The sequence below is a fragment of the Marmota monax genome, unplaced genomic scaffold (assembly GCF_021218885.2).
Source record: "Marmota monax isolate L192 unplaced genomic scaffold, Marmota_monax_Labrador192_F-V1.1 WCK01_AAM20220418_F8-fsc00020, whole genome shotgun sequence".
NCBI lineage: Eukaryota > Metazoa > Chordata > Mammalia > Rodentia > Sciuridae > Marmota > Marmota monax.
In genome coordinates this window covers 7,253,531-7,267,190 of record NW_026692912.1, presented here as the reverse complement: position 1 = coordinate 7,267,190, position 13,660 = coordinate 7,253,531, and the positions used below count along the sequence as shown (strand labels likewise).

General features: G+C 41.9%; 1 protein-coding gene and 1 long non-coding RNA gene across 2 annotated transcripts in view; both read left to right on the top strand.

Annotated features, from left to right (window-relative positions):
* Zfp37 (ZFP37 zinc finger protein) overlaps positions 1 to 847 on the top strand; it is a 46,606-nt gene extending 45,759 nt beyond the window's left edge. The window contains exon 4 of the mRNA XM_058581634.1: positions 109 to 847. Coding sequence (XP_058437617.1) covers positions 109 to 119 — 11 coding nt within the window. The 3' untranslated portion in view covers positions 120 to 847. The remainder of the gene's footprint in view (positions 1 to 108) is intronic.
* A 1,128-nt stretch (positions 848 to 1,975) lies between these two features.
* On the top strand, positions 1,976 to 5,996 carry LOC124097457 (uncharacterized). The gene is made up of 5 exons (XR_006853230.1): positions 1,976 to 2,122; positions 4,074 to 4,168; positions 4,675 to 4,776; positions 4,950 to 4,995; positions 5,735 to 5,996. It is a non-coding gene; the product is annotated as an uncharacterized LOC124097457 (long non-coding RNA).
* Positions 5,997 to 13,660: the final 7,664 nt, after the last annotated feature.

Sequence of the window (13,660 nt, the reverse complement as noted above, 5' to 3'; positions counted from 1 at the left end):
ATCCTTGGACCACTATGTGTAATCTTTTTAATGTGTCTATTTTTACCATGTGTTATAAAGTTTATTCAAACTCAAGTAGGTAAAATCTCTAACCAAACTTTTAACCAGTTTCTATTTAGAAATTATCAGCTCCTGGCCACAGATGAATCAACCATCTTCTCCAGGGAACACCCCCCACAATGCTGAGGGACTCATCAGGGATTCCTGGGATACCTTCGTGAGAGCGATATCTGATGATGCCTGGCTTGTACCCACCGTAGAGACTTATACCGACTGGACTGAAGTGATAATGGACCTTTGGCTACAGGGAACATTTTGTGATGTCATATCTGACCTTATACAAATCTTTGCAGCTCTCTTGTGGGGACTCCTAACTTCCCTCCTTCAGACCCCTTCCCCAGCGACGCCCCCACTCAGCAGGAAGTAGCTAGAATGAATCTATGTCCCTTTCTATATAATAACAAAAAAGGGGGAATGTTGGGAGTTTCCCTAAGAACTCCCCGGGCATTTGAGACATGACGGCGGGCAAATTGCCAGTGGGTGGCTAAGAACTCCCCGGGTCTTTCAGATAAGGAGCCCCTAATGTAACATGGTGGTGGGCAAATTGCTAGGGGGTGGATAACAAATTGTCTTGAAAATTTTCTAATTGGTCCTCCCGTCTTCCATGCTCATGGACAGTTCGTGCCCCCCATGAATCTTATGCAGGGTGGACATGCATGCACCATAGGTGATGATCTGACCTTTACTATGATTGGCCCTGGGGGCTTCCTGGTTTAAGATAACTGAGTTTCACTTTCTATATAAGCTAGAACCAGCTTGCAATAAAGCGCTTCATCTTTGTCACTGCTATCTGTGTGTGTGCATTTTAATCTCTGATGAAGAACCTTGGCTTTTCAGCAGGAATGATCCAGAGCTTTTAAAAACCTAGATGGCAGCACAGGATCTAATCCACCATGTTTTTCTCACTTGGAATGCTGTTCCTGCATGCTCTCCACATCTCCATCCCCACAACATTCAAAACCTACCCCAAGCCCCACCTTTCCCAGGAAGTATGCTCTGTCCCCACCAGCTACACCTATGCCAGACACTATGCTGAGGAGTTGATGGGCATTGTCCCATTGGACCCTCCAGTAATCTGTCAGGAATGATTGTCCTTACTAAGAGGGTGAGTCTCCGAGAGGGTAAAGTCTTTCCTATGGCTTTGGTATGGCAGAGATGGGAGTGACACCTGGTCTGCAAGACTCCAAAGCCTATGTTTTAAGTCCTTTCTGCAGGACGCCATTTCCCCAGCATCACCCAGTTCTGTAGTCATGACTTGGTGCCACTGAGGAAAAGATCCCTCTAGTGCTTCTGTTTTCATATGGGCCCAAGGCATAGACTTACTCAGAAGTAAATACTTGTTCATTTGTTGCAGGGAGACAGAGGGTTGCAGTGTTGGGTTCAGAGAACAAGGAAAAGGAATTTAAATGTTCTCAATATAAGATACCAAACATTAAGGACATTGTTTTGTTCAACCCTGTTTTAATGCTTGCAGCATCTTTGGTAGAGACAGTCTCATTGTTTCTGAAGTTTGTGAAAAATTGAGTAATTCACCTAACGCCATACCCCAGGAGAAAAGCAGAGCAGAGACCCTCCACACATTTCATTTCCCAATGATGCTCATTCCCACAACTCGCAATGAGCTTTCTGATTTCAACATGCCAGACCTACAGTTAAATCTGGTTCCAACTGGAAGCTCTGTAGAGCATCCATGAATCTTCATGGGAATGTGTTTTGAGAAATTTAAGGTCACTAAGTAAATTTAAAAGAGGGGGGACTGCCAAGTTTCAAAAGGGCAGGAACAATCCTTGACTTCACACCAGTGAATGAAAGACCATTCCAAGGACAGGAAGGAGGAAAGGTCAAGGCCCCTGGACAGAAAAAAAAAACCACAACCCAGATGGATAAAAAGATAGAAGGGTGATGCTACAGTGGGAATGTGCTCAGTCCTGGGGACTGTGAGGAGACAGTTTTATTCCTTACCAAGATGAAGCTCCTGTTGTTGAGTCTGGGACTGATCCTCATCTGTGCTCACACGGAAGGAACCCATTATGGTTGGAAAAGAAAATTTGATCCACGGAAGGTAAAGCTCTGGAGCATTAACATTTTTATTTTAAAGGGTGGCATGTTAAAGGAGTGGGTTCAGACCTGAACTAAGAGCAACTGTGCCATATTAAAATGCAACAGTGCCGGGGATTTCCATTTTCACTGAAGAGACAGTGGAAATGTCCTAGGTGTCGTGACAAATGATCTGAGTTCTAATTCCCTCTTCTCATCCTGAGTCCTGCCCCATAGACCAAGAGTTCAAGGAGAAGAGTGTCTGTGTGACATTCCCTCTCCTCTTTTCTCATTTAATCATTTTTCTTATTTATTGCAGTATTCAGGGGAGTGGTATGCCATTCTCCTGGCCTCTGATCAAAAAGAAAAGATAGAAGAAAATGGTACCTTCAGGGTTTTTGTGGAATATATCCGTGTCTTGAAGAACTCTTCCGTAGTTTATAAATTCCATAGAATGTAAGTGTGGCTTTTTTAGATGGGAAGGGGAAAATGAAAGAGTAGGTATGGTCTTAACCTAACCACACACACACACACACTCATGCACACAGACATGTGCACATACATACTAAGCCTGCATCCAAAATCACAGTCCCTCAGTTGACACTGGCCCAGGACTTAATGGACCTGGGGATTTTCAAGATTCATAGTTAAGAATTGGTTGCAGGAGTAAGTTTATTAGAAGTGGGGGATGCAGAGGGCACAGGAATATCTGAATCATGGTTAGCATGACAATATGGAATAGTTCAAGGGTATGGGATTTAGAATCAACAGACTGATTTGATTTTTTTTCCAGATTTTGACCAAGAAAACCCATCCCTTGCCAGGTGTGGTGGCACCCACCTTCAATTCCAGTGACTCTGGAGGCTTGGGCAGGTGGATCATGAGTTTAAAGCCAGCCTCAGCAATGTAGTGAGACCATATCTCTAAATAAAATATAATAAATGGCTGGGGATGTAGCTCTGTGTTTAAGTACCCCTGGGTTCAATCCCCAGTACCAAGAAAAAATATTTATCCCTCCCCACCCTCATTTTCCCATGGACAAAAGCTGGTGATAAAGATTCTCCCTCTTGGTTTTTTTGTGAGAACTGAGTCAGGTGATGTTCATAATGAACTCAGTTGTCAGGCCGGCAATTGGTGCATACTTAGCTAATGATCTTGACGAGTGGCCATGGTATGTTAGTAGTAAGCATGGGAATAGTAGCAATAACGATGAGTTATTATTGAACTGCAATTCAAGCAGTTTTTTAAGTCATTCTCCAATAATCAAAGTATATGGAACATTTATGAATAAAATCTTTTTGGTAATGTACAAAAAATATTTCAAAGGTAAGTGAAATCAGAAACTCAGGTTATAAGGAGAATAGAGGATGAATGATTCCTAGGCACCAACTCATGTTTTTTACAGTAAAAAAGGAGAGTGTTCTGAAATTTCGCTTGTTTCAAACAAAACAGAAAAGGATGGTGTATATAAAGATATATGTAAATATACCACAAATGTTCTTTCTAAATTATATTTCCAACTGCAAGGAATTTACTGAACTCCAATATCATCAAGATATTTATCAATAACTGATAAATACTTATTTAAGGAATATAATAGTGGCCATCTAATAGCCAATGTCCTTGATATCTAGAATAAACTTATGTGCAAAAGCCAATTCCTATAATACCATCAAATAAAGATTGCAGTCTGGTCAGATGTACCTCCTTCTGCAACAAAGGTAATTGGCAGGAGGGGAAAAGGTAAACTGGGTAGGACAGCTGCTCCTTTTCTGCCATCTGTGTGATTATGCCTGGGGGCATTGCCACACATATAGCCCAGGATGTAGCACCAGATATGTAATTCCAGAGGGCTTATTGGGAAGACAGAGAGCATTATTGACAGAGATGGTGAGGGAGGTGGACAGGTCTCAGAAAGGATAGAGGGTAAGTTGCTGCTGAGACTGAATGTTCTACACTCATGGTCTATTTACCAGTGTCCTTTTAAGAAGTCCTTCATGAAACCCGGGCATTGGACATCTTCACTGTCTCTTCTAGAAGATGCATTGTGTTTGTTTCATGGAAAGAATAGGTAAGAGGTTTCCATTGCTTCCCACAAAATAAAGAAGTTCTGAGCTGTATTCTGTTTCCTTCACAGATGATGGACATAATATATTTAAAGTACTTGAAACAGACTATTGTAACTATATTATTTTTTATCTCATAAATGAAAATAATGGGAATACATTCCAACTGATGCAGCTCTATGGTAGAGTATTTTCATGCGGACACTCATCTTGGGTGGGAGGAAAGGGAAGGAAGGAAGCCTAGACACAAAATGATCTCACCGAGGTTATCCTGGACCCTCTCTTCCCCACTGAAGACAGATGTATACCTTTGGGAGTCCTCAGGATCACTGAAGGGAAGATCAGGAGATCTCTCATTGTGCCAGAAAGATGTCTTATTGATGTCAGATTCAGAACAGGTCCTGACATACAATTGTCACCATCCATTTTCCTGTTCTCCTGGAGCCCTGTCCTCTCATTCTCCTCTATCCTCAAGACATAAGTCACAGCAGTAATGTCACTGTTCCCACAGGTCAAGCACCAGATGTGAGCTCAGAACTCAAGAAGAAATTTGTAAAATTTTGTAAAAAATATGGAATTGTTAAGGAAGATATATCGGACCTGACCACTGTTGGTAAGTCTAGCTAGCTGGCTTTCTCCTCCTGAACTTCATGTCCACAGAAAAGGAAAATCCAAGGGAAGACAATCAGCATCCTTTGTCCCAACATGTAGAAGCATCCAATTTCCTCTTAGGGAAATATAATGGGGCTCCTGTCTATCTGAATGTCTTCTGTTGTGCCTCTGCAGACCGCTGTATCCAGGCCCGAGGTGGAACACAGTCCTAAGTCTCCAGGTAGGTGATCTCTGACCCTCATGCAGAGGGGTGGACCAGGGAACAGTGCCTTCCAAAACCATTAGGGACTTGTGCCCAAAGATTACATGAAGGAAAACAACATCGAGGGCTTTCTGTACTCTCTATAAGCCCACCGGTGCTCTGCCCTGGGCAATGTGCTGTGGCAATGTCACACAGATGGCAGGCAATGAGAAGCTCTCCTACCCAATTTACTTTTTCCCCTTCCAACTATCTTTGTTGCAGAGGGAGGTACACATGACCAAATTGTACACAGTTTTCAGTTGCATGACCTTGGGTCAGGACCTAGTCTTACCATGAACTTTTGCACAAATGGCCTAAGCAACCAAAAGAGGAAGCAGTGACGTGCTCCTTACAGAGTGCTGCGAGCAGGGGATGCAGGTGGAAAAGGCTCAGTTCCTGATAATGAGCTTAAGGTTATCAGGACATGAAAGTTGAAATGGTAAAAGAAAAATAGGGTGTGAGTACGAAACCCATATAAATATGAATCTGTGTTTGTGGTCCATCTTCCAAGCCCAGGAAGCCATCTCACCTTCCAGTTAGGATAAGAATATCTTCTCTGACTCTGCACATCCTTGACTTCTCACTCCAGAATAGAACTGACTGATCTTTCCATTGTCCTCCAACCTGAAGAACAGAATTGGGTTTAAAAAAATAAGAACTTCCCTTTGTCCTCAGTTCAATCCCAGGAATGAGTGATGAGTTTCTGTGTTCTCTCCAGGGCAGAGAGAAAGTTTCCCCACCTGGGCTCCAGCATCATCTATCTCCTTCCTCATTGCTACGCCATCTTATGACAAGTTCTGTCACCTGATTTCCACCACTGTCACATATGAATGTGTCATCCTGGATCTCGAGGATCTTCCCAGATTGCTGAGGAAGATTCATCCAATCACCAAGAATCAAAGGCTTTCTCTAAATTTCTCTCTTTGCCACACCCAGGTCAACTCTACATGAAGAAGGTCTTTCTCTATCCCTTCAATAAATGATCAGCCCTGGAGTCCTGTGACTTGTCCTTGTTCTGGGAGAATGGGAGGCTAAAGTGGGAGGATGAGAGGACCTCCTGGTCCCAGCACCAGTTTCCTCCTCCAGTGTCTCAGAGTCTACTCTGAGTTTCAGGATTCTCCCGTCTCCTGCAGTAATCCTCGGACCATCATCCCAAGTCCCCTGAAGGCTGCTTGCCCTTTTATCTGCATATTTTTTAGTGACCCCATAAGACCCTTATGTGTACTATAAGAATATAAGACTTGCTCCATAGTTTCTTTGCTGAGGTTGGCTTTGAACTCATGATCCTCCTGCCTCAGCCTCCCAAGCGCTCCATATTATTATCTTAGAATTACCTTTTCAATGTGGCACTGAGAGAGTGGCTGTGGTGTGACTGACACCAGCTCAATGTGGTTTGGGCATGCCTTGTGCAAAAATAAAGGCTCCATCATCATGGGCATGAAGGTTAATGAGAGAATACTATCTACACATTTGAAGCTCCCTGTATCTTTCTGTGTCCCCAGAAGAAGGCTTAATCAGGTTCAGGTGTATTACTCCTCAAATACTTGGTCTGGTTGCCAAAATATGGCAAAAGGCTATGTAGAAAGCCCACCAGTTATGGTAGGATCCTCCCCTCCCCACTCCTTTTGAAATGGGTTTCACAATGTTTTCCAGGCTAGCCTCAAAGTCTCTCGCCCAAGCCATCCTCCTACCTCAACCTCCTTAGTTCAGGCACATGCCACCATAGCTGACTTGCTCTTCCTTAATGATGGCATTTAAGGGACAGGAATGGTGAGGGCCAGACTGCATGTTCCAATATCCTGGAGAATACTTAGGAAATGATAACAATAGCAAGAGCCACATTGATAATGGGAAATGGCTGGACAGTACCACATGCCAAGAAAACATAGCCCAGATAAAGTCATGAAAAGCCCCTTGTCTATCTCCAGATCAAGACAGCTCACACCGAGACCCATCCCTTCAACTCCAAATATTTTGTGCAAATGAGGCATGAAATATTAAGAACACTCAAAGACAGAGGGGAATGTCTATAGATCAGAAGCAGAGCAAGCCCTTTCTAATGAAAGAAAAGGGGAAATCACGTGGGAACCAGAGAGTAAACGGGGCCTAGCAATGCTGTCCTCTGGGATCTGAGGACAGATCTGAGCCAATAATGCATGTTTGGGGGCAAGTGTCACAAAAGCAAGGCAAGGGTGCCGGCTGAGCCAGAGAGACCCACCCCTTCAACTCCAAGGGAGTTGGACAGCTCCTCTCCCCTACCTGGAGTCACAGAAAGAGGCTGTGGGCCTGTGGTTGCAGAAGCGACAACTTCCAAACTTTAGGAAAAGCACCCCTTAATCTCCTGGGACTGGCCCGACTCTCACATTTAGGCTTCAGTGTTTTCACGGCTGGCCTGACTCTCATGGCTGGCTCTAGATTATTCTGGTGGACATGAACCATCTCATAAATCACCAACATGACAGGGACAATCTGAGATCAGAAAAACAAAATACTTTTACAATCCACTAACATGATTCTCTCCTGGCTCAATTGAGTCACAACTACTTCTCTACCAATTGCAGATTTATGTCTGTGTATCTACATTTCTTATACATAAGCTTTATTGAGCTATCCAATCATTGAATTGTCCCTGCAATTCTTTTTTTGTTTTTTACTTTTATTGGTTTTATTTTTTTAAAATACATGACAGCGGAATGCATTGCAATTCTTATTATACATGTATACCACAATTTTTCATATCTCTGTTTATATATAATGTATGTTGATACCCAATTCAAGTCTTTGTACATGTACTTTGGATAATGATGTCCATTACATTCTACCATCCTTCTTAATCCCCTGTCCCCTCCTTTTCCCTCCCACCCCTCTTCCCAATCTAGAATTCATGTATTCCTTCCATGTTCCCCCTCCCTATCCCACTATGAGTCAGCCTCCTTATATCAGAGAAAACTTTCAGCATTTTTTTTTAATTGGCTAACTTCACTTAGCATTATCTTCTCCAACGCCATCCATTTACCTGCAAATGCCATGAATTTATTCTCTTTTAATGATGAGTAAAATTCCATTGTGTGTGTGTGTGTGTGTGTGTGTATATATATATATATATATATATATATATATATGTCACATTTTTTTATCCATTCATCCACTGAAGGGCATCTAGGTTGGCTCCACAGTTTAACTATTGTGAATTGTGCTACTATAAACATCAATGTGCTGTGTCCCTGTAGTATGCTGTTTTTAAGTCCTTTGGGTATTGTCCAAGGAGAGGGATAGCTGGGTCAAATGGTGGTTCCATTCCCAGATTTCCAAGGAATCTCCATACTGCTTTCCATATTGGGTGTAGCAATTTGCAATCCCACTAGCAATGTATGAGTGTGCCTTTTCCCCCACATCCTCGACAACACTTATTGTTGTTTGTCTTCATAATAGCTGCCATTCTGACTGGAGTGAGATGAAATCTTAGAGTGCTTTTGATTTGCATTTCTCTGATTGCTAGAGATGATGAGCATTTTTTTCATATATTTGTTGATTGATTGTTAAGCCTGGAAACTCAGCCATAGTCTAGATCAGCCTCTATGATCTGCCCACTCTTTCCTTTACTGTTAATGGTGGCCACTTTGACGACATACAAAACAACAGATTTGGGTGGGATGGGTCCTTCAATCTCGTCTTCACCAGCGGTCTCCCTACCTGTCATGGCAGCAGCTTTATCTCTTACTAAGCCTGGACACCCACTTCCTGTCACTGCTTACAATGCTTCACTTTGGGATCCCAAAGCAGTGGCACTCAGTCAACTTCCAGCGAGGCTGCAGGTAGGGAGGGCATCTTTTAGTGATGCTCTGCTACTGTGCCTCTTCACTTGCAGCTTGGCTGCCTCTAGCCCCAGCCCCTCCCTCTTGTGAGTTTTGCTGAAAGCAGCAAGAAACTGCCAACAGCACACCAGACTTTCAACACCCTGCTTTTTTTTTTTTTAAATCTAGTCCCCAGTTCTACAGCCTGCGTCTTCCATAGAACAGCAAGCAAATGTTTGACCAAAGGTTTTGCCAACATGTAACTAGAGGTAGCAGGTTTCCAGGCTGTGACATCTGAATTTTCTCTCTCTCTCTTTCTTTCTCTCTCTCTCTCTCTCTCTCTCTCTCTCTCTCTCTCTCTCTTTCACTCTCTCTCTTTTTGTACCAGAGATTGAACTCAAGGGCACTCAACCACTGAGCCATATCCTTAGCCCTATTTTTATTTTATTTTATTTGAGACAGTATCACTGAGTTGCTTAGCACCTTGCAGTTCCTGGGGCTGGCTTTGAACTGGCAATCCTCCTGTCTCAGCCTCCCAAGCCACTGGAATTACAGGCATGTGCCACAGCGCCTGTCAACACTTGAATTCTTCATAATCTTCTTCCAGTCAACTGGCCATGCATTTTGAAGTTGGATACATTGCCTCATCTAGAAAGTCACCACCATATGGCATTGTCTTGAGCCAGCCATAGGCTGTGTGTGTGACCTGTAAGCATTTGAGCAGCTGAGGGGATTGGAGTGATGCTGCTCTGACTGAGCTGTGTGACATATGTGCCCTTTTTGCTCCTTCTGCCTATGATCCCCACGCAGCTTGAGATGGGAGTGGCTTTCCAAGGTGTCAGTCAATCTGTGGATCATAAGACACCACCAAGTAACCCCTGAAACCCAACCCTTGCTTTATTTGGGTTGAACTTTCTCGAATGTCCTCCCATCAATAAGTAGGAGGGTTTCAGGCATGCTGTCTTTTTTTTTTTTTTTTTTTGTCTGTCTCTCTTGCCTCCCATGTGGGAGCTGAGGTCAAGGAGCCGCCACTGAACACCAAGAAAGGCATTTTCTGTCTCTGTGTGGTTATTTAGTAGCCAGCCCAGTTCACCTGGAGTGATCCTGACTCATTCAGTTGCATGTCACAGCAGGGCATATTCTTTGAGTTAGCCCTGGAGCTAGACTTAGCTAATTAGAATTGTGATAAAGCCAGATACTGCACTTACAAATGGAGATGAAGATCTAGGTCAGTAGAGGGCCTCAAAAATGTGGAGTAATTTGAATTCTATAGAGAAAAAAGCCTGAGGATGTTTGTTGGTTAACACATACTTTAGCCATCTGTCCTATTAGGCTTGGTCCCACTGTCCAGGCAGACACTGAGCAGTTACCTTTTCCTGAAGTTAAAGAATTATGACACACTGTTTAGGAAAGTGGCATAAATAGTAGTTTTACCCTCAATATGATCAAGGGACTAGGAATGAGATATGCCTTAGTTCATTGTAATTGGAAGGCATTAGTTAAAATGGTTACTTTTCCTGCTCAGAATACTGTGTTTTTGCAAGAGTGTTCTAACTTGGCTTGTGTCCAGGCTGAAGATAATGCTCAAGGAAACATAAACATTAATCATGATGATCTTTTCAGAGTTGGGCAATGGGCTGCTTTACATCAACAAGCTCAGTTGCCTGTCCCCGCCATTGCTCATTAGAACACTTGTATGTGAAGCGTGGCATCAGAGTCCCGACACCCAGGACCCCTCTAAGTCATCTGCAGTAATCCAATGAACTCCCAGAGAGCCCTTCATAAATTTTGTTAATCACTTAACCAAAGCAATAGAGCAACATGTTGACAACTTGGAAGCTGCTAATATTTTAACCAAACAATTGGCATATACAAATGCCAAACAAGATTGCAAAGAAGTAATGAAGTCTATTCAATTGTATTCTACTTTGTCAGATATGATAAAGTCATGTCAGAATGCAGGGATGGAAACTCATAAAGCCACTTTGCTTGCTACTACATTAAACCCCCTGATAAATTATGTTAAAATTACAAGGAACGTGGTAATCTTCAAAAGGACTGTAGGGTTAAAAGGGAGACTCAGAAACATCCCAAACACAAGTGCCATATATGTCAAAAAGGTTTTCATTAGGCCAATCAATGTCGATATAAAACTGATATGTTGGGAAACCCATTTTGGGTCCCCCCCCATGCAAACCCAGGCAAAAGGAAGGGGAATCCATTTTTCCAGCCCCATCCCTGACAGGAAAGCTTCCAGTTCAAACAGAACATCCTTCCAGATATCCTTTCGTGCCACTAGAGGGAGCGCTGGCTTAGATTTAATTATTGCTAAAGATGTCCAAGTACAACTTCCTGGGGAGGTATGTAAAATTGCCACGCAGATTCAAGGGCCTTTACCTAAGAAAACTTTTGGATTAATTTTGCCTCGTTCCCATATTTCTAAAGAAGGAATAGTCGTCATTCCTGGGATGATGGATTCTGATTATACTGGTACAGTATATATCCAGGTGTGGTCCCATATGCCTTTAAGCCTCCCCAAAGGATCTTCTATTGCTCAATTGATTGTAGTCCCCTATATTCCAGCTCAACAACCTTTAATGAAAGGGGAAGTACAAGGTCTGCCTCCACTGTCATTGGAGCATGTTTTCCAATCACTGAAAGTAGACCTTAATTGACTCTTTGTTTAAATGACCAGCCAACTACAGGACTGTAGATACAGGTGCAGATGTCACCATAATTCCTCTTTTGGTATGGCCTCATTCATAGCCACTTCAAAAGGCTACCCAGGTCTGGGGCATAGGGGGCAGTAAAGAGCAGGTATCCAAGAGCTTCCCCGGGTTGCGATGTTTGGCCCCTTCCAACACACGACTAATCATCAGTCATACTCAGCCATATGTTATGGCAATACCTTTTCCTATATGGAAAACTTCAAATGTCTGAGGAATTGCCTTTTTTTTGTAGGGGCCTCTGCAGATCTGGCTGACTTACCACTAAATTGAAATGTTACCACCTCTGTCTGGGTTGAACAATGGCCATTGTCAAAGGAAAAGAGGGCAGCTGCAGAGGCCCTTATTCAAGAACAATTACAATTGGGACATATAAATCTTCTACTAGTCCTTGGAGTACACCCATTTTTGTTATAAAAAAGAATTCAGGAAAATGGAGACTATTGCAAGATTGAAGAGAAACTAATAAAGGTATCCAACCTATGGACTCACTCCAGTGTGGATTGTCAAACCCAATGTAATTCCTCAAAATTTCTCTCTATATGTCATTGACTTAAAGACTGTTTTTTTTTATTATTCCCCTCTTTCCTGATGATTAGGAAAAATTTGTCTTTACTGTCCCCATTTTTAATCATCATAAGCCTACTAATAGAAAGTTCCATTAGAACTTCCATTAGAAAGTTCTCCCACAAGGGATGCTAAAGAGTCCAACATCATGTCAACATTTTGTTAATAATGCTTTGCTCCCTTTGCATCAGAAATTTCCTCACTTACTTGTTTATCATTATATGAATGATATTTTACTTGAAGGACAAAACATCACAGATGAAATTCTACATTTGTTACAGGAAGTATTATTACAATACTTAGAATAGAAAAGAATAGATAAGGTTTAATGTCAAATCCCTATCAGCTACTTGGGACATACATTACTTCAAAGATATTCAATTCCTCACATCCCAAATTTAACCTTTACTTCTAAATTTTCCTTGGCTCATTTACAGCAATTTCTAGGACATTTGAACTGGGTACGCCCTAATATTCCCTTAACTACTGATATGTTCTCTCCTTTTTCCAGATATTAAAGAAACTACAGGAACCTACATCCACCCTTTACCTGACTCCTCCTCTAAAACAAACTTTACAAAAATTAACAAGAAATTGTCAACAGTAATGATGGATCGACTTTCTGTATCAAATGTGCTATTATTAATAGTAATTTTCATTGGAAAATCCATGTTTTTGCAGCGAAGATTGTCATTTAAAATAAGAAATTATATATACTAAAATGTTTATACTTTCCTCATTTTTCAGGCCACAATGTTTTGTATTTTGCTGATATGTATGCACAACTGGTTGCTGATGGCCACACTAGAATTTTATCCTTAACAGGCACAGACATTCATATTCTATACCTAACTTATGGAAAAACTTTACATCTCCAATGCTTACAATTCTCCTCCTATTATCAAGCTGTATTAACAGATTTTTTTTTAGCACCAATTGCTTTTCACAGACCTCATGATAGACTCTTCTCTTTGATATGTCAGTTACGCATTCCCCCTCCTCCTTGATTTCTACTATTCCTCTTACAGATGGATTGATGATATATGCAGATGGAGGTGAACAAAGGGTAGTATCTGTTTTTATTAATGGTAAATGAACTGGCTATTATACCCTGCCTCAAATCTCTCCTGAGTGAGCTGAATTAGCCGCCATTATTTTGGCGCTGAGATTATTTCCTACTACTTTAAATGTATTACAGATTCTCAATGTATAGCTAAACTTGTTCCTCATATTTATGTAGCTGTGTTATCCCCTCATTTGGATTCCAATTTACTCTCTCTTTTTTTAACCCTTCAAACCCTTTTACAGCATCATACATCCCCTATCTTCCTTGATCATATACGCAGCCGCACCAAGATTCCTGACCTCTGACATGGGGTAACACTGACTGAGGCACTGCTGTGAGATCTTTTTATCCTTTATTTTCAGATGCTGTAGAATCTCATGGATTTTTTTTTTCATCACAATGCCCACTCACTAATGAAGATGTTTTTCATTTCTTCCCATCAGGTTCGTACCATTGTTAATAACTGTTCTCACTGTACACATTTCCAGGCT